We start from the raw sequence: 25,393 nt of genomic DNA, 5'->3' as shown, positions 1-25,393 counted from the left end.
AGGGGTAGTCTTAAGGGGAGGATTCCAAAAGAATATTTTCTTAGCTAGTCCCAGGGCAGGGGGTCATTAATCATCGTAGCTGTTCCTGGCGCTAAAATACAACTCAAGCCCAGATGTTACCTCTAGGAAAGTGACATTCTGCATCTGGCCGTAAATTGTTCAGCCAGCCTGTTCAGCTATTTGTCTCAGTTTCCCCATTCTACTCGCCAAGGAATTTTCCTGGCTTCTTACTCTCCTGCCTCATGTAGATAAGGGTATATGCAATACAAAAGAGCTAAGATTGAGAGAAATTTATCTTCCCAGAGATGTAAACATGTACGTAATTCAAGTAGTATGACACAGTTCTCTGAAATTTTGCTTTCTGCATATTGTATTTTAATTTGAAAAGCCTATAAAGAGGTATGCTTCTTATTTTGAGGTTGTTTTCAGATGGCCAGAACAAGGGGTTGATAGTGAGAATTTTTTGTTCTACTTTTGAATTTTAGCCTTAAAAATTAAGCGTTCTCATTTAAAAAAAAAAAAAAAAAAGGTAAATACGTGAGGTGATTTACTTGATGGGGGGAATCTTTTCACAATACATACATATACAAAATTATACACCCTAAATACCTTAAAATTTTGTCAATTATACCTCAATAAAGATAAAATTTTGTAAAAGAAGCAACAGCATGTGCAAATTATGGAAAAAAATGCCCATACATCTGTGGCTGCCCATTAAAATATTAAGTCACCCTATTAATGCACACGCAGAAATATCTATTAATAAAGGCTTATTAAAAGGGATAAAAGATTTAACCATTCCTAATACGGCTTTGCACTGTTATTAGTGCGTCTACTCCTGCCTGCTACAGCCTCATTCCCATCTTGACCAGCGGCGAAGTGTTTGGAACCCACACGGAAATGAGCATAACCCTATTTGACAATAAACAGGCAGAAGAAAATCTCCAAATCATCGCAGCAGACGTGCAGGACCTGGTGCCGCCCTTGCTGCGGAGCGTCTCGGTCTGCACGAGAGCGGAGGAGGCCTTCCTCCAGGCCCACGTGGTCATCATCCTGGACGAGCCCACAGACAAGGAGGTGTACACGTTAGAGGACTCCATCCGCAGCCGGGTGCCTCTGTGTCGGCTCTACGGATCCCTGCTTGAGAAAAACGCACGCGATTCTGTCCGAGTTATTGTAGGAGGGAAAAACTTCGTCAACCTTAAAACGGTGTTGCTGATTCGATACGCCCCAAGCATCGCGCACAATATTGTCGCTGTGGCGCTGGGGGTGGAAGGGAAGGCCAAAGCCGCCCTGGCCAGAAAACTGCAAACATCTGCCTCGTGTGAGTGAACTCCTGTTTCTGCTTTTGTATCTAAACCATATGATTTCAAAGCAGCTGGGAAGAACACTGAACCCTCTAGGTCCCCTCTGGAATCTGAAGTAGGAAGTGCGAAGCAGACACAAAAGAGTTTCTCATTGTGTGATTTGACGACTGTGCAAACATTTTAACTGGCTTTCCTGACTACCTGACTGTCTAGCATTATAAAATATTAATAAGTAAATGTAATATAATAAGGTAATAATTTGAAACCTAATATTCCATTTTTTCCATGATAATAGTTCATTAAGGTAGTAAGTGTCTTTTAAGAAAATAACTTTAAGAAAATATTAATGAAGCCCTGTGTTGAAGTGGTTCCACTCCACTTCCTAATTGTGTGACTTAGGGCAACTACCAAACCTGGCTGTGCTTCCGTTTCCTCACCTGTAAGATGAGGACCTTGATAGCACCTAGAAATAATGTGAGGATTCAATGAGATAATATTTTTTAAATGCATGGAAGAGCACCTGGCAATGGTGAATATTTGCAAGGGTATTAAACTTGTCAGTGGGATTATGCTCAGTTTCTGCTCCTGTTTATCTTTGGATTGGTCGATGTCAGAATCATATGAGGATGAGACTGGATCAGAAAATGGATTGTTGTATGTAAAAGGGGATTTCTGTATTTAAAAATATTTGTCATACTAGACAAATCTTAGCCATTTGTGCCCTTAGATGGAGCAGGCACAACAGAGTCCATTGAGAACACAAGGAAGTGCAAGGCATTCCCTCAAGCAATTGGGAAGATAATGAAATATGAACCTAGAATGCTCTGAATGGGGCTATAAAAGACTTCAGTGAGCTGCTAACGCATTATAACAAGAGTTGTATTATCCATGTCTTTACAATGAAGCCCTAGCACCATAAATTCTGTTATTCTTGCATACAGATCTTTAGTGTCTTACCCCTAGGGCCAGTGCATACTTCAGCCAAACTGATACTAAAATTACTCGGTGGGAAAGCAAAACATTTTGTAATCATTTTATCTCTGTTGTTAACCAACCTTATATGCGTATGTGTAGATACTGATTTATCACGGAAGTTCTAGTATACACTGATGAAAGTGTCAAGAACAGGCAGTGCTATAAAATTTAAAACGAGGTGCAGGTGGCAGGGGCCTTTAACCAGAAAGCTGCTCCCTTGTTGGTCTGCTGGTGCCATAAATCCTAAACCCTGCTGTACTCAAAGACAAGCATATGAGAAGCAGAAAAAAAGAAAGACAAAGACAAGTTGGGCAAAGGAAAGAGAGACATGGGAGGGACAGTAAAGTAGACTTGTCAGTGGGGTAGCAAGGGGAACTCAGCAACAACAGAGACAAAATGAGGTGAAATACAGAACCATCAAGAAGAATCATTCAGGGAAAACCCCAGATGCTATGAGGGTAGCAAAGCTTTTCGAGATATTCCCTGAGTTCATCTCATACATAGCTCTGTCTGTCAGACTATGTGCCTTTGCTTAATTAGGATTCTTTCTGTCACAGATGACAGAACAGTCATTCAGAGTAACTAAGAAAAAGGACTCTTTCATATAACTGAAAAGCATGAAAGATCGCTCTGATTTCAGGCCTAGCTGGATGCTGGGACTCAACTGACGATGTCAGGAGTGGCTCATGCTCTCTTGACCTGTCACTCAACTCTGCTTTCCTTGGTGCTGGTTTGGCTCAATATCAGGGTCCCTGAGAATTGGCAAGATGACCCCTGCCATCTCTACTTTCATATGTTCATAGCTTACCTTCCCCGGTGGAAAGAGGGCTTTCTCTCTCTCTCTCAAGTATTTGAAATAGTAGGATAATGCCTCATGGGCCAGGCCTAGACCACATGCCCATTTTTGAGATGAGTTGTTGTGACCAAGAAAATGGATATTTGGTTTCAGACCTTTTGATAGACCTAAGGGATGAGGACAGCCCCACTCACACCATATGGACTGAAATTAGAGAACAGTGGTTATTTAAAGAAAAACCAGGATGTTGTTAAAAAAAAAATTTTTTTTAAAGGTAGGAAGAGATGCTGCGAGGGAAAAAAAGCAGATGTCCACTATAACTCAGGATATTAGAGCTATAAAGGGCCTTAAAGCTGATAAGAAAAATAATACCCAGTGAGATTAAAAGGCTTTTTTTAGACTTTAGGAAGAAAACCTACCATATGCTTACCTGGGACTGGAGAATTATTTCCCCCATGTGGGATCCATGAGCTCCATTGCAGACTAGCACGTCCCCCTCCCTCTGGCAACATGAAACTAGAAGAGCCCGAGTGCGCATCACTAGCTCTGTTAAGAATTGGATGATAGCGGAGCACCAGCTATTCCTACTTCATGAGTCACTTTGAGGACTGAGAGAATCTCAGAGGAGGACAGTAGACACTGATGGTTGACTACACAAGATCTATTTCTCCCCATCTTCACCCCCTAGTCTGTCTGTAGCTATAAAGGTTCAAAAAGACATTCATTTTTTTCAGCTTCTCTTGCATCTGGGGATGGTCAAGTGATATAGTCCACATGAAGTCCCTTGGAAAAGATGTTTCACTCTCTGGAAAGGCAACAGAGGGAGCCTCTGTCTCATTCTTTCCCCTACTGCCTGACTTTGAACACACCTGTGAGAGTGTGATGCGTGAGCTGCTGCAGCCATTTTGGAAACATGAGGGGAAGGCCCAAAGAAATAACATCTTTGAGCTGCTGAATAAGCACCAGTGTCATTTTGTTATCTGAGAAAAGTACATTCTTTCTACTAAAACCAAGTCTGTTGGCTATTCTATTACTTGAAGCCAACAGCGATCTCACCTCACACAGGAGACTAGGAATTTCATCTTTAATATAAGAAGTGGTGTGGCCTTATAATTAAGGTTTTTTTAAAGCAAATAATTTAATAAATAAATCAATAAGATGATTTATTTTCACTTTGGATACAACATCCCTAGAAAAATTGCAATTATAGAATCAAATTAAATACCAATTCCTTTCTCTCTAGCCCCATCTCTTATTTTTCTTTAAAGAACGCATCACTGGATGTAGTAGATGTTTTCTTACCTGCTCCCTGCTACCCCTAGAACATTGTGAGGATTTGGGCTAATTGACTTTCTTCTAAACTTACCACCTGGAAGTACCCCACACATAGAAGCTAACTTGATAACTGCATTGTTCAAAATGTTCCTTGGAGTCCTCTTATTACAACACTCATTCTGCAGCAAATAAAACACACCCAGAGAGTTAAGTGATTTGGCCAAATTTCTCTTCCAGTCTAGAATCAAGGACTTTTTGTCAGAATCAAAGCAGATAAAAAGTTCTCTTAAGGCAAGCAAAGTAATGAAGTCAAGACCAGTGCCAGTGGTATAATTCTCAGCAGCAATTTCTTCAGGGAGTATCTCAGTATTCCTTGATTTCAGTTACTGCCCACACCGTTCATAGAGCGTTAGCAAGGATTGTCGAACCCTGATTAAGGAGATGACTGATTCACATCATTTGCATATTTTGAGGCAGTTATAAAACTTCGATCTGTTTTATAGCAAAAGGACCAACCCTAAAACAAACAAACAAACACACACAAAATAGGGCACGGGCAATTTTTTTATATTAACATTTATTATTATGTTAATTTTTCTTTCTTTTCTTCACAGGCATTAAAGATGTGATAATTTGGGGTAATATTAGTGGAAATGTCTACGTCGATCTGAGAAAAGCCAAGATTTACAGATATGAGAGTGCTATTTGGGGACCTCCTCACTTTTCACGCCCTGTCTTAAGCTTGGTTTTTGATAGGTACTCTATATTCTTAAGTGAAGTATACTAGCAGTGTTGAATAAATGTTTAGTAGTTTTTATTATCTTTTAAATCATCTTGGAAGTCTTTGTACAGAAAATAGCTTGACATTGTTCACACTCACCTTTGTCTGTGCCCTCTATTGAAGAAACAGAGAGAGTTCCATGGGATTCCAACTGGTCAATCCCTACCCGCACTTTCTTTGGTTTTGAAATAATACATTTTTATATTTCAGATTATCCTTCAAGTGGCTCACATATTCCACTAAAGTTATCTCTAAAGCATATGTCAAATGAATCATTTAACTTAAAGACAGAGATATGTGTCCAGGTTGAAATTTGTTGAACATTTTCAAGGACAGGGAACTAGGGCGGTAAGCTGGCCCAGGCCGTACTGGGTGTTCTGTCCCAGGAGACAGAATGGAGGAGTGGTAAGGAGCACAGCCTCTAGACCCAAGCCACCTGAGCTGAAATTCTCATGTAGCCAAGTATTAGCTGTTTGATGACTTCAGAGAAGTTACTTAACCTCTCTATTCCTCAGTGTTTCATCTACAAAGTGGAAATGATAATATAGTACAGGCCTTATAGAGTCTTTGGGAAGATTAAGTGGATTAATATTACAGGTAAGGCACTTACAACTGTGCCTGCTCCAGTCAACACCACCATTGTGCCGGGCCGAGGAGAGGAGGGGAGGAGAGAAGGGGAGGAGAGCCTTCAAAGTATTTGTCAAAACTCTGCAGCACTTGCTTTTCCAGTGCCCCTCCCCTCCCTCCCCTTCCTCAGACCTTAGGAACTTAGTCCATCCCTAGAAATCCTGTGTCCCCAGGTTTACCCTCCTGGAGCGTGGTGCCTCTGCATCTGCTGCCTGGCGAGGGGCAGTGCCTCATGGAGCTGAGCTGGTGGCTTGGCAGGGGCACCATTTAGTGCTCGCTCCAGTCCAGCCAATGGTCCCTGGCTTTCAACTTCAGATTATAAAAATAGCGAATATCTGGAAACAGCCCAAGTGTCCGTCAGTGAACGAGTGGATTGAAAAGCTTTGGGACATATATACTATGGAATACTACTCAGCCATAAGAAATGAGGACATCAGATCATTTACAACAACATGGATGGACCTTATACTGAGCGAAATAAGTAAATCAGAAAAAACTAAGAATTATATGATTCCATACATAGGTGGGACATAAAAATGAGACTCAGAGATGTGGACAAGAGTGTGGTGGTTACGGAATGGAGGGGAGGAGAGGGAGGGGGTTGGGGGAGGGGAGAGGCACAAAGAAAACCAGTTAGAAAGTGACGGAAAACAATTTGACTTTGGGTGATGGGAATGCAGCATAATCAAATGTCAAAATAACCTGGAGATGTTCTCTCTGAACATATATACCCTAATTTATCAATGTCACCCCATTAAAATTAATAAAAAAATAAACTGAAAAAACAATTATTTCACTAGTTCTCCATGTGAATAATGAACGCTTTATGATGTTATTTTATTTAAAATAAAGGACACCACTGATCCCAAGATAGTGTCTTCATAGAACAATTTCTTTGTAATGAAAGTAGTTGTTCTTGCCAGGTTTGACCACTCTTCTGTGTTCCATATTTATGTCTTTTTAGTTAGAAACTTTGAGATTACTTCCTGCTCCATTTTATTACTTTTCAGTCAACTTTTCATGGCATCAAAGAAGCTTGAAGGAAGGACACAGGAAGTCATCTCTCTATTGTGTGGAGATGTTTTCTGATACTCAGATTCTGTGACCCAGGGACAGTCTTTTTCATTTCCATTTCTCCCTCCACTGAAAACTTGGGTTTTTTTCTCTCCTTGTAGTGACTGGATAAGCAGAGAATTTGTGGCAAACCTGAACGAGGTGACTGCCACAGGGAAACACTTCAGAGGCATGTTGGCTGCACACAGTATAGCCACTACATTGAAACACTGGTACCATGGCTCACCGCCCGGGGAAATCGTGTCCTTAGGAGTACTGAGCGAAGGTAAGCCTGCTCTTTCATCGCTTGTAACGAAAACCTCCATGCGTGCCTTGTACTCCTACTTCCGTGTCCCCACCTGCTATCTCTTAACACCATCTGTAAGCTGTCTGGATTTGTACAATTTCATAATGGTGTTCCCTGGATTTCTCATGTTGTTAGTGGAAGCACCACCCTCCTCCCCATTCCTCCTGTGACCATGGTGCAGCTCAAGGAAATCTCCTCGAATCCCCCAAGTCAGAGTAATCTCTGTCTCTCCTCCGCATACACATGGCATGATGTTCCTCCACCAGAAAGCATATCGCAGCCTGCCTCTGCTGAAGGTGTGGTTAGTTGGTGTTTGTTCCTTCCGTTAGCGTGTGTATACCCTGAGGGCTGGGTTTTGCCAGGCTCTCTTGCTTCTTCATGGGATGTCAATGAATCTTGTTCAGTTGAAGTTAAAAATGTGTAAATTCAAATCAGTTTACTACCTTTTTAGTGAAGTAGGCATTTTAAACCTTATCTTTACTTGTAGAAATTTTTAATCATCTCTGTTGGAATTCATCAATAAACAATGCAGTATCAGGTAAGTGGAGCCAATGATCATTGTCTCCCCGAAACTGTACATAGAGGTAAATCCTCCTGTGTTGTCCTCCCACAAAGCTGGCTCTTTACGGAGTGAACAGAGGACCTGGGACACCCTCTGAGGAAGAGGTTTTTAGATGCTAGTTTCTTGACCACCTGCATTTTCCCTCCCTAGTGACAACATTTTTGGTGACAAATGGCAAGCATGATTTTCTTATTTGATCGAGGCACAAAGGCGGAGGGCAAGTTTATCTGAATGTTGCTCAGTTAGTAACAGGTGTTGTCAAGCTTTTTATTTGGAGCACATCCCCACTGGGACCTGGGAGCTGAGGGGAAATCACCAACTCCCATGCTCCCTCTCTTTCCCGACCCAGGTCCCAGCCTCACCTTAGCCTCACGAGTGCCGTCATGCCCTAGAAGAGCAGGAGGCCAGACCGGACAGGACAGAGACCGGGGGCTCACAGCTACCTGGGGCACAAAGAAAAGCCTTGGACAGCAGACAAAAGGGACCCAGGCTAGAGGGAGAGAAAAGCCTGCATTGGCCCCCCAGGCAGAGGCAGGAAGTCCAAATGCAGGACAAAAGAAATAAAGAAGAGGGGACGTTGGTGCTCCCTTCCAAGAGGAACATGAAGGGGGATTGTCAGGAATTGGATAGATGCCCAATCAATACTTCTAAAGTGTTCCAGTTCTCCCTGGGGAGGAATTGTCAGAAATTGAGTTTCACCATTATCATTAAAAACCATGCACTGAGGTGCTTACCAGGGGGAGGGGAAGGGAGGAGAAGAAAAGGGGAGGGGAGGGGAGGGGCATAAAGAAAACCAAATAAAAGGTGATGGAGGACAATTTGACTTTGGGTGATGGGTATACAACATAATCACATGTCAAAATGATCTGGAGATGTTTTCTCTGAATCTATGTACTCTAATTGATCAATGTCACCCTGTTAAAATTAATTCTTTAAGTAAAAAAAAAACCAACTATGCAGTGTGTCTGTTCCACAGTGCTTAATAGGTATGACTTCTTTTTCTCAATGGTTTTGTTTCACTTTGCTTTGTGTTTGCTCACTGCAGGCCAGTTTGGTATCCCTGAAGGCATCGTTTTTTCTATGCCTGTGAAATTTGAGAATGGAACTTGGGTGGTTCTCACAGATCTCGAAGATATTGAAATAAGTGAACAAATAATGACCAGAATGACAAGTGATCTAATTCGGGTAATGTCTTAGTAGATACAAGGCAACTGATTTTGATAATGATCTTAAACTGACTCCCCTAGACCAAAGGCATACATTGGTTTTCTTTGCATTCAGTTTGAATCATATTCCCCAGAACAGTAAGAAACCAACACAAACTTGGAAAAAAAAATCAGCAGACGAACACCACTCATTTGATTATAGAATTTCTGGTATGTTAAAAATATTTGTTGGTACTTAAAAATCAAGAATCAAAGTGTTTTTCTATTATAGAATGATTAAGTTTATAGTTGTAGTTATTTAATTCTCTGATTATAAAATTTCTCAACAGGAAAAACATGTTGCACTTGGAGATTTGATAACTTTTCAGCCATATCAAACAGGTAATCTTTTAGATGTGATGTTTTATTGGGCTGCTCTTAAAAGAGTATAAAAATATTTGTTAAAACTGAATCACTATTTAATGTAGGTAACTATAACCTATATCTTATCACCTTTAAACTAAATTATTGATAAAACAAATTGCCAAGTTTACTATGTCCTTTGAAATAAAATACCTCATAAGAATGATAAAGAAATCACATCATAAAACACTGTGGCCTTACAAGTTTTGTGTATAACATGCGTATTAGTTTCTTAGTGCTGCCGTAGCAAATTACAACAAACTGGATGGCTTAAAACAGGGGTCAAGAACCTTTTTGGCTGAGATAGCCATGAATGCCACGTATTTTAAAGTGTAATTCCATGACAGCCATACAACAACCCATGTACGTTACGCATTATCCAATAAAAATTTGGTGTTGTCCCAGAGGACAGCTGTGATTGGCTCCAGCCACCCACAACCATAAACATGAGCGGTAGGAAATAAATGGATTGTAATACAGGAGAATGTTTTATATTTTTAACATTATTATTTTTTAATTAAAGATTTGTCTGTGAGCCAGATGCAGCCATCAAAAGAGCCACATCTGGCTCGTGAGCCATAGGTTCCCGACCCCTGGCTTAAAACAACAGAAATGTATTCTCTCATACATTTTCCAATAAATGGTCCCGGAGGCTAGAAGACCTAAATCAAGGTGTGGGCAGGGCTATGCCTCCCATGAAGGCTCCAGGGGAGAACCTTTCCTTGCCTCTTGTAGTACCTGGGGCAGTACTTGTAGCTGCATCACTCCACTCTGCCTCTTCCTTCACATGTCTGTCTTCCCCTGTGTGTGTCTCTGTTTCCAAACCCAAGGACACCAGTCATTCCATTTAGAGCTCACCCTAATCCAGCACGACCCCAGTTTAACCTGATTATATCTGCTAAAACCCTATTTCCAAATAAGGTCACATTCACAAGTACCAGGGATGAGAACACAGGTTCAAATCCACAACACTCTAATTATTTTAGATAACTTTAAAAAAAACACAACTATTTCAATAGGCTTATTTTTCTTATTGGCATTTTCTCTAATTACAAACTCTCAAGGAAGTGATATTATCTTTCTTTCTTTTGCCTTAAAGAAATATCATCTTAAAAATGGAAGGAGGAGCATAGCAATAAATTCACTTATACAAAGAGCTTTAATCAAATGCATTTGAAAGCCCCACATTCCTTCCTTCCACTAATATCTATGGGATACTAACTATAAGCCTGTTCTAGGAGCTAAGAATACAAGGTGAATAAGGCAGACCTATTGTTGCCCTTCTGGAACCTACAGTCCATCAAAGATCACAAATTATACAAGTGAGTGTATAATTTGTAGTGAGTGTAGTGAGTCTTAGGCATGAGAAGTACAGGGTACAGTGTTGTGAGAGCTTATGCCTGAGGATATAAAGAAAGATCTTAAGGCTGGAAAGCAGCTATCAACTTGTTTGAGAAGCTAAAGTTTGTGTGGCCAAAGCCTAGAGACGAAGCTGAGAGAAAGAGCCAGGAAGAGTAGATGGGAAAGTTACAGAAAGCCTCTGGGAGGAGAGTTACCCGATCAGGTTTGTGATTAGTTTGGAGAACAGATTAGTTTACAGAAAAACTGGTACAAGGAGGATACATAGTGACACACGGCAGAGGGATGTGGAATTATCAAGACTTGGTGACAAATGGACTCTGGGGAATAACAGAGGATTCAGGCATCTTCCGGTTGAGCAGTGGGTGGACTTCCTGGTGGGGGAGATGGTGATAGAACATTATTTGAGAAGGAGATAAAGAATGTTGTGTGTATTGGGTGGTAGAGGAGGGCACAGTGCCAGAATAGAGGAACAATGCGTTTTGTTTCTTACATTATGAGTCTGAATTATCTGTGGGATATCTAAAAATGGAAATACAAGATAGAGAACTGCACCCTTTCTGGAGCTCAGAAACATGCACTTGTCAGATTGGGAGCTGTTGCCTCCTAGATAGAAATGGAGCCATGAGCAAGATGGATATCATCGGGAGAGTTTGTGAGGAGGCCTGGATGGGACTTAGTCTTTCTTAAATGATTAAGTAGAAGAGGCACAACTGACAGAGGACTGAGAAAGGAGCAGTCAGAGAGACAGAATGAGCCTCCAGAATCTGATGTCATGGAAGACCAAAAGGCAGGGTGTTTCAAGAATGAGAGCCTGTCTCTACTGTCAGGGGCTGCTGAGGAAACTAATAAAACAAGGCCTGAAAAGTACCCACTGGATGGATGGCGTAGAGGTCACGTGTGACTGTGTAATGAGGGCAGAAATGAGAGCAGAGTGGGAGGGGAGGACCTTGCCTTTGGAGCCACAGTCTCGCTGTGGAGCTGGTGTGCTTAGTGCTGGGTGCTGAGGACACTGGGAAGGGTCAGTGATGTGGACTTTCTGGAGGAAGTGATATCTAAACCCAGTCATGAGAGAATAGAAGGCATTAGTTAAGGTAAATGAAAGCCTTATTCCATTCAGAGGAAGCAACACATACATAGGCAGAGAAGTAAGAAAGAACATTTTGTGAACTGCTAATTCGTTTTATCTGGAAAATAAAGTTTGAGGTGAGCCATGTCAGGGACCAGATAGGTTACTTACTTTATTAAAAACCAATGCAATATTTTAGGCAGTGAAGGGACAGGAGCAGATTCTGATTTTAGAATGATCCCTCTTTTCATAATGGAAAGAATGAATTGGAGGGGAGTGACCAGAAGCAGGAAGACCAGTTTTTTTGCAGGTAGAGAAACAATGAGGGCCTTAAGCAAGAAGCAGCTATGGGGATGTAAAGGAGGGGCTGGGTCGACAGAGTGACAGAACTTGACCAATCTGAGATAGAAGATGAGAGAGCTCTAGGGAGTCAAGAATGCCGAGTCAAGCATCTGCACACGTGGTGGTGTCGTTCCCTAAGACAGAACTTCCCAATCAGTCAGCCACAAATGAGTTGAGTGTGTGGAGCCAATGATCGCCATGGCCCCAGGAGTCTGGGGCAGCTGGAGTCCCCAGGTTGGTTGTCTCTATTGTCCTGGTCATTTGCTCTGCATACCAAGTCATGAAAGTGATTAGAAAGCTGTAATTAAGGTAAGGAATATAGGAGGAGCAGATTTTCAAGAGGTATCTAAGTGGAATTGTCTGATGGGTGACGGACACATGGGTGGAGGCCAGGAGAGAGATCTGGGCTGGAGATGAGGATACAGAGTCATCAGCCACTGGTAGTTATTAGAAGAAGCTGATAATTATGGTGATCCTCTGAAGAAGGATCTGAGTGGCTAGGGAAGGAAGACCTCTTCACTGCATGGTCTCTCATGCCTTTTGAATTTTGTTCCATGTATGGGTTCCACACGTCCAAAAATATATATAAGTAGTTGGCTCAGATAGATCTGGATCAATGAATGTTTAACAACCGCTGGAGAGGGATAGGGTGAAGACAGAGAGGGGACAGATTCTCAGGAGAGCACTAGAAAACAGGCTCCAGAACACGGGATCAGCTTCAAACAGGAAGTGCAGCAAGAGAAGGAGAGAAGTGATGGGTGTGGACAAAAGGAAGTATGTAGGATGGGGGGATTCAGAAAAAAATAGGCAGCAAGACCAGGTCCCCAAGACTAAGGAAAAGGCTCGAATTATAAGGGAAGAGGTGAAGGTTTAAAATAACTGTTGAAAAAAAAAGGACAATGGAAAAACACAGAATTTTTTTTCAAAGCTGAAGGCTCAGTAGAAATTAGAAACCGTGAATGTGTAATGACTGTAATGGATAGCTATGTGATTGCGTGCAAAGGTATTCAACAACCTGGATGCAGGAGTGGAACCCTGGAGGCATGATTTGTAGGGAGCCCTGAAATATTAGAGTGTTCTGCCACACCTGCAATTAGAATAAAATAACACTGCACTATATTCCAACAAAATTATGAATATTTCTATGGTGACTTTATTTGGAATGTAAAATTATTTCCCAAAAGTTTTTATTTTTCTCCTATTTTTTCCTCATATTTCTCTTGTTTTACTGGCATCCTGAATGGATGCCAAGGTAATTTGGTCATGGGCATTGAGCATGGGAATGGAAAATGAGCAGTTTGGTTATTTTACTTACCATTTGGGAAGGAAGGAGGTGATTCAAAGAAGCTGAGGATACTTGCAAGAAAACCAACGAAGTGATGAATTACAGGGGTCTACACTGGATAAATAAGGAAGTAATTTTTTTTAAGTAATAAATAGAAATAAAAATTAAAACTCCAGGTGGAGATGGTATTGAAAATATTTAACAACCAGTATGGTATACATTTCATCCAATGAAAACAGTTGCTGCCTCTCAGAATGGATTAGCTGTTAAGAACAAACAAACAAAAAACTCTGGCAAGGGATAGGCCTGCCCTTGGTCCAGACCAGAGAAGTTTAAGGAAGTCAAAAGCCAAAGTATTGGAAGAGAGACTGCAAGGAAAAGAGTTTATGGCAGAGGGTGGGCTTTGGGAACTCAACTCAGTCTGGCTGGTGGTCAAGTCAACAACAGTGGGCCAAAGCAAAGACCAGAGGCAGTGCAGAGGTCAAGGGTGCAGGCACAGAAGGCTGATGAGCAGTTGGTTTTAATGTGAAATCTTTTATTTTCAGAATTTAGAGGTGCTCTGTGCAGCTTCCTGCATTTGGCAGACTTCTAAAGCTGTAAATTCTTTTCATGATAATGGACCATAAAGCAGTCATTCTAAATATGACTCCATTGACTGGTAGTTAGTCCTAAATTTCTCATAACACTTGCATTCTAGAGGGTTTTGTGAAAGAAAATGACCTGATTTTATGGTGTGTTTTTATTAACAAAGGTCAAGGTATACAGAGTTGATTGATCTTGACTACCATCATTGGACTTTGCTCAAAACACTGTTCCAGAGATTCAGATCAGAGCGTTGAAAATAATCAGAACTCTGCAGCATTTGGGCATCTCTGCTTATTAACATATCAATGAGACGATGCCTGTCTGAGAATTGTTTCATCTTTTCAATTAAGTTAATACTTAATTTTCTGACTTTTAGAAACTGAAAATACCACTTTAGCTGCCACAGATGACAACCAAGAAAACCAAGAAGTCTCAGAGGGTAGGTTGTCAATTGGAAAGAAGAAATGCCCTTTCATTCAAGACTTAACACTGCATTTCAAAGAATTTTGACCAAATTTCAAGGGAATTTGATTACCTATTAGCCATAAAATAGAAGTTGAGTCTTTCATCACTCTCACCTTATACTCAAATATGAGATCATATTTAACATCTATTAAAATCTTTGAAGGAAATTACCAGATATTCATTGAGCAGCTTCTATTTTTCAGTCACTGTGAGAGACACTGAGGGACACAGTGAGGTCCACACACACACACATCTGAGGGGAAGGAGCCATGAGAATATGAAAAAAGTAAATGCCAAGATTGACAATGAATTAAAAAGTTCATTAAAACTAAGGTCAAGACAGGTCAAAATGAAAGAATGTATCTAATAAGTAATCTAACAACTTACAAGTAAAATAAAGATTCTTGTACTATATGAAGGAGAAAACTTAATATCTTGAAATCTAGTTGTGCCTTAATATGGCAAAAAGTAGTCACATGGACATTTATTTATTCAGAAACTGTACTAGTTCGTTCACACAAGATGAAAACATTCTAGAGATCCACTGTACAACAGTGTGCATATAGCTAACAACATTATACACTTAAGATTTTGTTGAGCAGGTAGATTTCATGTTACATATTATTATCACAATAAAAAGAAAATTCCACTGTGTGCTAGGGACATAAACATGAAACAAACATTGTTCTTACCCTTGAAGTGCTGCCATCTAGCATGAGAAGTAGCAGAACTACCTTATCAAGAAGTGTTATGCTAGAGAGAGGCCCAGTGTCTAATGGGACCACATCCGCCAGTCTGCCGACAGACACTGGGAGTGTTAGGGAAGGCTTTCAGGAGGAGGTAGAATGGGAGCTCAGTCTAGCAGAATGCGTAGGAGTTACTTGTGTGATCTATTGCAAGTGAGAGTGGAGGGCTGTCTAGAAAAGAGGCTGTGAAAGGTTTTCCCACCAGAGGGAAAAACACGGGCAAAGGAGGCATTTCAGGTGATCAAGGTGTGGCCAGAAATTGAAGCTTGAGACAGTATAAGGAGGTCCTCAGAAGACAATAAGTAGGGTCACTGAGCAAGAGCAGAGGATCCAAAAAGTGTGAGTACAGCTGGAAAGGTAGGTAGGGGGCATCTTCTGTCTGGTTGGAAGGTCGGTTGGGAGCTCAGGAATACCGCTGCTGGGTGGCAGGACAAAGCACAAAATAGATGGGGTCAGGCTTAGTGGCCTAACCTGCTTTATCATTGGCCCTCTGGAGGGTGATCACGCAGCCGAAATCACTGTCCAGAGGAGTGTGGTGAACTCGGTCCCAGCCGGGCTAGATATCTTAAAGAGGCCCACCCAGATAGACAGTATCTCAAGGTGTCTGGATGGCAGCACTGTTATGCCAGCTCGCCTAACTGGTGTCCTAGTCAGCAGACTGGTGCAGACTCAGGGACAGGACTGGGGGGCACTAGGGCTCTGGGAAGGGATCCAAGGACACTCTAAGATCTATCATGAAGAGGGTGACTTACAGCTCCCCAAGACAGAGGAAGACAAGCCAAATTGTAGAGTATATATTCCCAAGTCTTTGCATTGGAACAACTTAAGTTGTTAAAATGTTAGATTCTTAGACCCTCTAATAGATTATCATCTTAGGCAGACTAAAAACCTTTGGTGGAGATAAAGTGGGTTGATTACAGGTGCATTGGGGGGCTCTTTGTTGATTGAGCATAAAAATCAAATATAACATTTCATTTCCCATATTGTGGTTTAGTGGATTGTGAAAAATTTAGTGGGTCATGAAATAACTAGCATTTTCCCTTGAATTAGAATAAAATTGATAGTAAAAGAGTAAGGAGGCCAGAGTTTTTTCCCAATAAACTAGAATTAAATAGAAAAAAAATAGGACAAGTAAAAGTAAGAAAAGGGTAAGAAGTTGGAAAAGGGTAAACACTGTTTCACATAACTATTTTTTTCATTATATGCACGGAGGGGCCTGTACTATCATGTAAAATGCGTTTTTTTAAATGTGGGTTATAGTCAACAAAGTTTGAAAACACTGACTTGAAACATCTACAAGTTGTTAGTCATAGTCTAAACCGAACATATTTTATCCAACCTTGGTTTCAGAACATGAAGCTAACATTCACACTGATTGAATCCAAGAGGGAGGCAAAGATCGAGTTATGCCCAATGGTAAGTCAGTCGCGTTAGAAGCAATCTCCTGGTTATATTCCGCTGTGTGCTAGGGACATAAACATAAACCAAACATCGTTCTTACCCTTAAAGTGCTGCTGAGAGTCAGGATTCGCGTTGTTTAGTCTTAGAGAATGATGTGGTCAGAAGAACATCGTCCAGGAACCATAGTAATTTGGAAATAACTCCGTTTCTTACCCTTCATTAACATTTTGAAGGAGAGATAAAAAATGTCAACAATGTTTTAAATACTGAAACTGCTTCCTGTCCTACTCAGGGCAGAGTCTCCCGGTACACTCTAACCTCAGCCTTAGCCCTCGGAAGTCACCTTCCAACTTCCCTTTCTCCTCTTTCTTCATTATAAAGCCCCAAACCGCGGACTTGGCATGTCAGGATCCTCCTCAGAAAGGGGTAAGGGGAAGACACTGAGAAGGCCAAGATAGAATTTGTGAATTTTTATGTAAATATTTAAATTTACAAAATGCTTGAAAATATTTATGTAATTAAAACTACACAGAAGATTATATATTTGCTAAATCTGCCTATACAAATTGTATATCTAAAAAATAATCATCATCTAGACTGTTTCCATTTTGACCACTCTACCTGAATCTGTCTGTATGGGCAGAGCTGGTGCGCTGGGAAGTGGCCCCGTGACTTAGGTTGTGAGGAGCCAGGCCGCATGGGCAGGGGAGGAGGAAGACGCTGTGCTGAGCTGTCGCCTGCACGCCTGCTTGCTCCGTTTGCCTGTGGGCCATGGATAAGCCACTGTCATGTTTTGAGACCCCTTGTATAATTGACTCAGCAACTTCTCCCAAAGAGAGCAAGGTACTCAGAGGACTGTAAGGAACAAGAGAGGAGAAAATAAGTGCAAAAAAATCAATGTGCTTTAAACACTAAAGACTGTTCATTTCATTCTCTACTACAATGGATTTTCAGATACGATTCTTAAGACTAACTTTGACAAACCACTCAGTCAAGAACCCATAAATGGTAAGTGGTAGACAAAGCATTCTCTAGTCTCTTCTTAATCTATAAATGTAACTGGGTAGAAGAGAGTATGTCCCCGTGATCAGGTTCTTTTCAAACCCTCCCCCCTCCCAAGTTCCCAGGGATCAGCCTTGCTGACTCTCCTAGAACCTAGCTTCCTGCTTTTATAACCAGAAATATGACAGTGACAATCAAATCCTTCCCTCAAGCGTTGGCCTGGCGTGTGGAAGTCCCAGGTTCGATTCCCAGGAGAAGCGCCCATCTGCTCCTCCACCCTTCCCCCTCTCCTTCCTCTCTATCTCTCTCTTCCCCTCCCGCAGCCAAGGCTCCATTGGAGCAAAATTGGCCTGGGCACTGAAGATGGCTCCATAGTCTCCACCTCAGGCATTAAAATGACTCCGGCCACAATGGAGCAGCACCCCAGATGGGCAGAGCATCGCCCCCTGGTGGGCATTCCAAGTGCATCCTGGCCGGGCGCATGCGGGAGTCTGACTGCCTCCCCGCTTCTAATTTAGGAAAAATACAAAATATAAAAATAAAAATAAAAAAAATTCTGCCCTCAGAATGAATAAAGAAATGGATACAAAGAAAACCAGATAGAAGGTGACAGAGGACAATCTGACTTTGGGTGATGGGTATGCAACATAATTGAATGACAAGATAGCCGGGAAATGTTTTCTTTGAACATATGTACCCTGATTTATTGATGTCACCCCATTAAAATTAATAAAAATTTATAATAAAAAAAAAGAAATGGATACAGAAACATCTGCAAGTCCAAAGTATAAAACTGAGGTGTCCTGATACTTTATGAAAACAAGGTTGATATAAATTTCTTTGTGGTTGACCAATCAAGATATTCACTCATGCCTCCAAACTTTTATTTGAATATCCAATAAAATGAACACATGCATTTTGCCTTTTTTCCAAAAATGGACAGTATTAATGGGCTTTGGAGTGGGGCCAATCATGGGGAATTAGAATTCATGCACAGAGGAGGAGCAGGGCCAAGAGAGGAAACGGAATGGGCAGCAGAGCTGCAGACAAAACTCAGACTGAGAAGCACAGGAGCCAAGAGAGACTGCACATAGAAATAGACTCAGTTCAGCGAAGAGGGCAGAATTTAATTTTGTGATATAAAAATATCTAATGATGGTCTTCTGGTTTGATTTCCCTCACACAAACACACACCCTCAGCTGATTGGGTCAGATTGGGAACAGAAATCCAGATAACAGAAGGAAAAGGCAGCAAAAGAAAAGCTAACGATTACAAATGTTACTAATGTATTTTTTAAATTATTACATCTTTTCATTTTTCTCCCTTATACAGGACTGTGGAGGCAAAACTGTGGAAGAATAACAGATCAAATTAGACCAACTATCAAAATTATTTGTTATTGTGATAAAGACCCATAATTTGAGAGAGTTTACTTCAGTCTTAGATAATATTATGCAAGAAAATTAAATAACAGTAACTCGAACAAGTTAAAGTCCAGTTATTTTGCGTATCCACTCATATGGTTGTTTAGTACCAATTTCTCATAAATAGTTTGGTTTCACTTTTTATTTTTTGAACCTACAATAAAATAATTTGTCACTCACTGTCTCGTTGGGGAGAACCTACTTTCTCCTTCAGGTCATGCCTGGGACATAGGCCTAGATGACCATGTTTGCTCAGATTTTCTTATCAGATTGGCCTTAACTGATTGGGCCAGAATAGCCACACCTTACTCAAGGATAACCAATCAGATTTTCTCTTAATCTGTAAAAAAAAATTGAACTGAGAAAAGTGAATGAGTAGGTTGGTGTGTGAGTGATGGTAATGGTAGTGAACTAGAGAAGGCCACGATGTTCCTCCTGTGAGGTCTTTAGAGCTGGTCAAGTTCCCACCTCTGTAAGACCTGGTGTGCATTGTCTTTCCTTGGATTTGCTTGGTTTAATTATTTTTACCATAAATCACAGTTTTACTTTAGTTTATATTGAATTGGTTTCTGTTTCATAACACCAGATGTGGCCTGAATTTTGAAAGAAAAGCATAATGTTTTTACTATGTAATTGCATGGTTTAAATAAAAATTACAGTCCTTTATTATTAAAGCAGTAGTAGTCAAACCAAATGCTCATAGTATTTTCAAGCTAATAGGAAGGACCTTTTACAAATGCCAATTAGGAACTTTTGAAAGCCTAGGAGTCATGTTAAAAAAACTGCTGATATCTGTACTTTCTTTGTAGTTTTAAATGACTTTTAAGATGCAACTTACTTTGTGAAAATTCAGTGGACTTTCAGATTCTGAAAATTCAGTGGACACATTGCTTCTGACTATCATGATTCAAAACCATGACTAAGGTCTGAGCAGTGGTGGCACAGTGGATAGAATGTTGTCAACCTGGGCTACTGAGGTCCCAAATTCAAAACCCCATGGTCTCCAGCTTGAGTGTGGGATCATTGACATGATCTCAAAGTCACTGTTGAGCCCAAAGTTCACTGGCTTGAGCCCAACCATTGCTGGCTTGAAGCTCAAGGTTGCTGGCTCGAACAAGGGAACACTGGCTCGGCTGGAACCCCCCAGTCAAGGCACATATGAGAAGCAATCACTGAACAACTAAAAGTGGCGCAACTATAAGTTGATCTCATCTCTCACCCTTCATGTCTTTATCTCTCTCTCTCTTTAAAAAAACAAACAAAAAAACACAACAATATGTTTTGCTTGTTTTCAAAGTCAACACTTCATTTTCTGTTATGTGAAAAAATCTTGGTATCTGTCTGTGTTAAGGACTTTGGGTGAGGTTTTGTGCCCTAATCCTACTATTTCCTCTGTCTCTCCCTGTGGGGACCTCAACCAAAGGAATGTGACCACAAGAACAAGAACTGGGTGGGAGACCCCTGGTGCTCTGTGCAGGGCTTCTTCCTGGTGAAATTGAGCGAGGTTGGAAAATGTGACTCAGACTGAGAAATGCAAGCAGAGCTTCCTGTTCCATTCCCCATAAATCAGGTGTGCCAATCACTTATCAGCAGGAAGCAGGTGGAAGAGCTGGAACAGAGAATACAACCACGAACACATATCACCTTTCAAGGCAGTGGCTCTGCGGCTTAGTGATATTCTTCCCAGTGGCTCTCAACCCCTGACCAATCAGAAAATCAGCTGTTCCTCCAATAGGCGAACATCTAGGAAAGGACTCGAGGGAGACATGGGCTGAGTTTATGTTCTTCAGGGACACGTAGGAGACATTGAGCCCCTCCCCAGCAGGCTATACCTTCCAGGGTGAATATGAACCACTACACGATGATCAGGATGGTCTAGGAAAGACTCCCATTGGAGAACAGAGCAAATTGATTCTAATAACACATTTGTCCCAGATTAATATAAAACACAGAATTACACCAGGAGGAAAGAACAGCAGTCCACCTTATCCAAGGTTTCGCTTTCCGATGTTTCAGATACCCATGGTCAACCATGGTCTGATAATATGAAAAGAAAAATTCCCAAAACAAAAAACTCATAAGTTTTAAACTGCAAGCTGTTTTGAGCAGCATGATGAAACCTGGAATGTCCTGTTCCATCCGGCCAGGGACATGAATCAGCCCGTTTTCCACAGTTTCCACCTTGTATATTCAACCTCCCCCTCCCCCACTTGGTCACTGAGTAGCTTCTCAGTTATCAGATATACTGTGGAGGTGACACAGTGCTGGTGTTCAAGGAACTCTCACTTTACTTAGTAACAGCCCTAAAGCGCAGGAGCAGTGATGCTGGCCATGCAGATAGGCCCCAGAGACCCCGTCATGTGCTTCCTTTGGGAGAAAAGACGAGTACAGGGTACAGTACAATGAGATATTTTGAGAGAGAGACCACATTTACACAACTTTTATTGCATCATATTATTATAATTGTTCTATTATTTTGAGTATCAAGATTCTTGATCTACGTAATTGATGCCAGAAGTCTGCTCAACTCACAACATAGCATTCAGGAAAACGTTCAACCTCTTCCTATCGTCAATACCTCAGCTACATCTTGATGCAGATGTTCTGGAATATAAAAATTCTAATTATGATTTCGATTTTGAGTGTGCAGCACTCAGGTATACATTTCCTGTGCGATAGCCTTGCTCTCTCCCTACATTGTCTTATCTGCTCTTGTATGGGCCCTGACTGGGGAATTGAAGACCATGCTTATTTTTAATTCAAACTTCTTAAAAATATTTTTTTTCAGATTATACTTAAAACTTAAGAGGAAATGTGCCTTGGTAGCAAATTATTATTATCCTTTTCAAGATTTGCATTTGATCTGGTACCTTTTAAAAATGAGTGACCATATCTCTGTTTTTGTAAAAGATGTAATCAAATAATTAGATTCCAGTCCTAGGTCACTCTTCCCTGGGATGGTCAGTCAGGAAAGTGACTGATACCTGGGATGCAGAACCCCCCTTGCTGTTTTCTAGCCTCTGTGGTAACAGCTGCTCCCTATAGCACCCAGATGTTTTACTTGCCTCTCCTACACATGAAATTAATACAGAAGTAGCCCCTGGAAACAGAGATGTTGCAGTGGCCTTAAATTATTCAAGATCTTTATTACTAATGAATGCACTTACGCGAGCCCTAACAAACAGTGTAGATTCGATGTCACTGTTTTGCATGCTCTTGCTCAGCAGTCAGAACAAGACATCTGCTCTCCTGAGGAATGCCACATCTGGAACTCTGTTATTACTCAGCTCTTCCCTCATCCAGAGCTGCTGAGTAATTTATGAAAAATGTTGGACTAAGATGCTTCTCCAAGGAAACTAAGAAAGGTAAGGGTCTGGTGTGGAGGCAGAGAGCTGTACTGTTGACGGGACAGGAGGTTGGACCTCTCTGCACCTACCTGGGGGCTCTAGGAAGAGCTCGGGGGGCATTTCTACACCAAGAAGAGTTCTTACCTGATTTCATTTAATATGGCTTTCAAACCAAATTTTACTTGAAACCTTCTTAGTTTTGACAAATTTGTAATCACTATTGCTATCATGTTTTTAAAGACCTAATATAAGTCAGTTTTTGCTTTAGATTCTCTCTTTCCAATATATCATTTATCTGTCTAATAATTTGTTCTTAATTAATTCATTAGAAAAGGGCAAGTACTATTTAAATTTAATTATCATGTACCTTTTTAAAACAGTTTTCAACTGCTCATGTTAAGAAATACCTTCTCCTAATAACTGTATAGTGTTCTTATATCATACCCCATTTTTTTCTTAAAAGAAAACGTGTACTATATATATGTGTATTGAGTTTGAACAATAACTGCAATGTGAAACAACAAGTAGCTAATTTACTACTGGTTTTTTTTGTTTTGTTTTTTTTGTTTGTTTGGTTTTTTGTGTATTTTTATGAAGCTGGAAACGGGGATAGACAGACAGACTCCCGCACGCGCCCGACCAGGATCCACCCGGCACGCCCAACAGGGGGCGATGCTTTGCCACTCCGGGGGGGGGGGGGTCGCTCTGTCGCGACCAGAGCCACTTTAGCGCCTGGGGCAGAGGCCAAGGAGCCATCCCCAGCACCCGGGCCATCTTTGCTCCAATGGAGCCTCGCTGCGGGAAGGGAAGAGAGAGACAGAGAAGAAGGAGGGGGGGTGGAGAAGCAGATGGGCGCTTCTCCTGTGTGCCCTGGCCGGGAATCGAACCCGGGACTTCTGCACGCCAGGCCGATGATCTACCACTGAGCCAACTGGCCAGGGCTACTACTGTTTTTAAAATAAAATATTAACTGAATTCTATATGTAGAATTGTGTGATAAGATGTTTAAATGGATAGTATTCATCAAAAATTTAATATGTAGAATTGTTTGGCATAGTGATATTAGAAATTAAACCACTGAGAGCTTCAATTTTTTTTCCTTCAAAATGCAAATAAAATGATGTTTTCTTGAAGTTCACTCTTTAAATTATAATGTCTCAGAGGTTCCGGGTAGTCATAGTGGTTGTTTCAGGAGCTGTTCTCAGTTTCTGAGATAGAAGCCTAAATTGCGAGGAGTATGACCCATATAAGAAGCCTCTGCCATCTGTGTTCTTTGTAGTTATTTTCTCAAGAGGTCGCAGGGTCTCCCTAAACACTTCACGTTCTTGTGTCACAGATGAAACGACTTTTAGTTAGTTGTCTTTTTGTCCCCTCCCCCATTCGTCCCTAGCAAACCTTCTGCTTAAAATATTGGCTCATTTTCAGTGAGGAGAACTCACTTGCCATCTGCCCTTCCAAGAAATTCCTGAAATGGACCCAGATAAACAAGGTGAGTAATTTTTGTCAAGTTTCTGAGCACAGTTTGTAAACAAACAAAAAAAAAGAGAAAATTAAGCACAGATGTATTTTCAGACTTCTGGATTGCAACAGCAGTAGACATTTGGCAAATTTTTGGTTGAAAAAGAAACTGGGGTGATTCAAAAGGCTTTTTCTTCTAAACAGAAATTCATATTTAAGAGTATTTTTTCTATTGTCTCCAAAGCACCAAAATAATTTAACAAAGACTTGGTCTCAATATAATTACATGAAGTGACTTGTTTTTAAATTATTCTCATAATTTACTGTTTAAATGGTATCACTGTAGATCAGGGGTCCCCAAACTACGGCCCGCGGGCCACATGCGGCCCCCTGAGGCCATTTATCCGGGCCCTGCCACACTTCTGGAAGGGGCACCTCTTTCATTGGTGGTCAGTGAGAGGAGCATAGTTCCCATTTAAATACTGGTCAGTTTGTTGATTTAAATTTACTTGTTCTTTATTTTAAATATTGTATTTGTTCCCGTTTTGTTTTTTTTACTTTAAAACAAGATATGTGCAGTGTGCATAGGGATTTGTTCATAGTTTTTTTTATAGTCCGGCCCTCCAATGGACTGAGGGACAGTGAACTGGCCCCCTGTGTAAAAAGTTTGGGGACCCCTGCTGTAGATATTGTAATGTCAGGGCTTAAGTTCGCAGTACTACGTGGGCCCAGAGTTGGGAGAAAGCTCTCACAGCTGTCATTATATGAGTATCAGACAAGCAGGTATGGAAAAACCAATTCCTCTTTTCTTCTAACACATCTGAAGGCCGACTTAGGCCCAGAACTGGTTTATGACAATTTTCTCTCACAGTTGTCGTTATATAAGTATTGGACAAGCAGGTATGGGGGAACCGATTCTTCTTTTCTTCTAACCCATCTGAAGGCTGGCTTAGGCCCAGAACTTAGGCTTATGACTATTTCATTGATGAATATAGTTGCAGTCTTATTCCTCTGGCTAACATCTAGATTGTTTGTTCACTTGTTCTATATAAAATTCTGTAATATCTCAAGTTATTTATCTAAAACAACATTATGAGTAATTCAAATTATCTTTGGGTTTTCCAAATTTAGACCCTTGTATTAATAAGCTTAACACAGAACTGTAGAGAATGCATTTCGAGCCCAATTTTCTCACCCTAAAGGTGTGTCTTTCAAATGCAGTGTGTCTCCGAGTCACCTGCTGGGTGAACAGAATGCTGGGCTTCACCTCCAGAGTTTGTGACTCAGTCAGTCTGGGGTAGGGTCCAAGCATGTGCATTCTGACAAGTTCTCAGATGATACTGACACTGTTCACCCAGGACTACACTCTGACAGCCAGTGGCCTAAATTGTCCACTTCTGGATCATCGAAGTAGATGGTGGACAGTTGAAAAAAATTTTATTATATTCTTAGTATCTATAGAAAATGGCACATATTGGTTTGTCTAAACAAAATTAAATATCATTTCAAGAAAGGGGGGAAAAAAACATTTCCTAGTCAAAATGCTTCCATGAACAAGGTCATAGGTAGCTTTTGTTATTATAAATATTTCTTTCAGCGTCTAAAGCTACGTTGTTCATCGCTTTTGGCCTCGTATATCCAGCAATTTTTCCCTTTCT

General features: G+C 40.9%; 2 protein-coding genes across 4 annotated transcripts in view; both read left to right on the top strand.

Annotated features, from left to right (window-relative positions):
- Positions 1-18,916, top strand: part of MDH1B (malate dehydrogenase 1B) — a 28,850-nt gene extending 9,934 nt beyond the window's left edge. For 2 of the 3 annotated variants that reach the window (XM_066345141.1, XM_066345139.1), the window contains 10 exons: positions 828-1,324; positions 4,968-5,109; positions 6,937-7,100; positions 7,609-7,659; positions 8,729-8,868; positions 9,179-9,230; positions 14,268-14,330; positions 16,453-16,518; positions 17,458-17,511; positions 18,839-18,916. In XM_066345141.1, coding sequence (XP_066201238.1) covers positions 828-1,324; positions 4,968-5,109; positions 6,937-7,100; positions 7,609-7,659; positions 8,729-8,868; positions 9,179-9,230; positions 14,268-14,330; positions 16,453-16,481 — 1,138 coding nt within the window. In that variant the 3' untranslated portion in view covers positions 16,482-16,518; positions 17,458-17,511; positions 18,839-18,916. The remainder of the gene's footprint in view (positions 1-827; positions 1,325-4,967; positions 5,110-6,936; positions 7,101-7,608; positions 7,660-8,728; positions 8,869-9,178; positions 9,231-14,267; positions 14,331-16,452; positions 16,519-17,457; positions 17,512-18,838) is intronic. The other variant, XM_066345140.1, reaches the window with a different exon arrangement.
- A 4,831-nt stretch (positions 18,917-23,747) lies between these two features.
- DYTN (dystrotelin) overlaps positions 23,748-25,393 on the top strand; it is a 57,027-nt gene continuing 55,381 nt past the window's right edge. Inside the window, exon 1 of the mRNA XM_066346356.1 lies at positions 23,748-23,766. Within this exon, the coding sequence (XP_066202453.1) occupies positions 23,748-23,766 (19 nt within the window). The remainder of the gene's footprint in view (positions 23,767-25,393) is intronic.

Source organism: Saccopteryx leptura, chromosome 7 (assembly GCF_036850995.1).
Source record: "Saccopteryx leptura isolate mSacLep1 chromosome 7, mSacLep1_pri_phased_curated, whole genome shotgun sequence".
Taxonomy (NCBI): domain Eukaryota; kingdom Metazoa; phylum Chordata; class Mammalia; order Chiroptera; family Emballonuridae; genus Saccopteryx; species Saccopteryx leptura.
The sequence above is the reverse complement of the archived record's forward strand: the minus strand, read 5'-3'. Positions and strand labels throughout refer to the sequence as shown.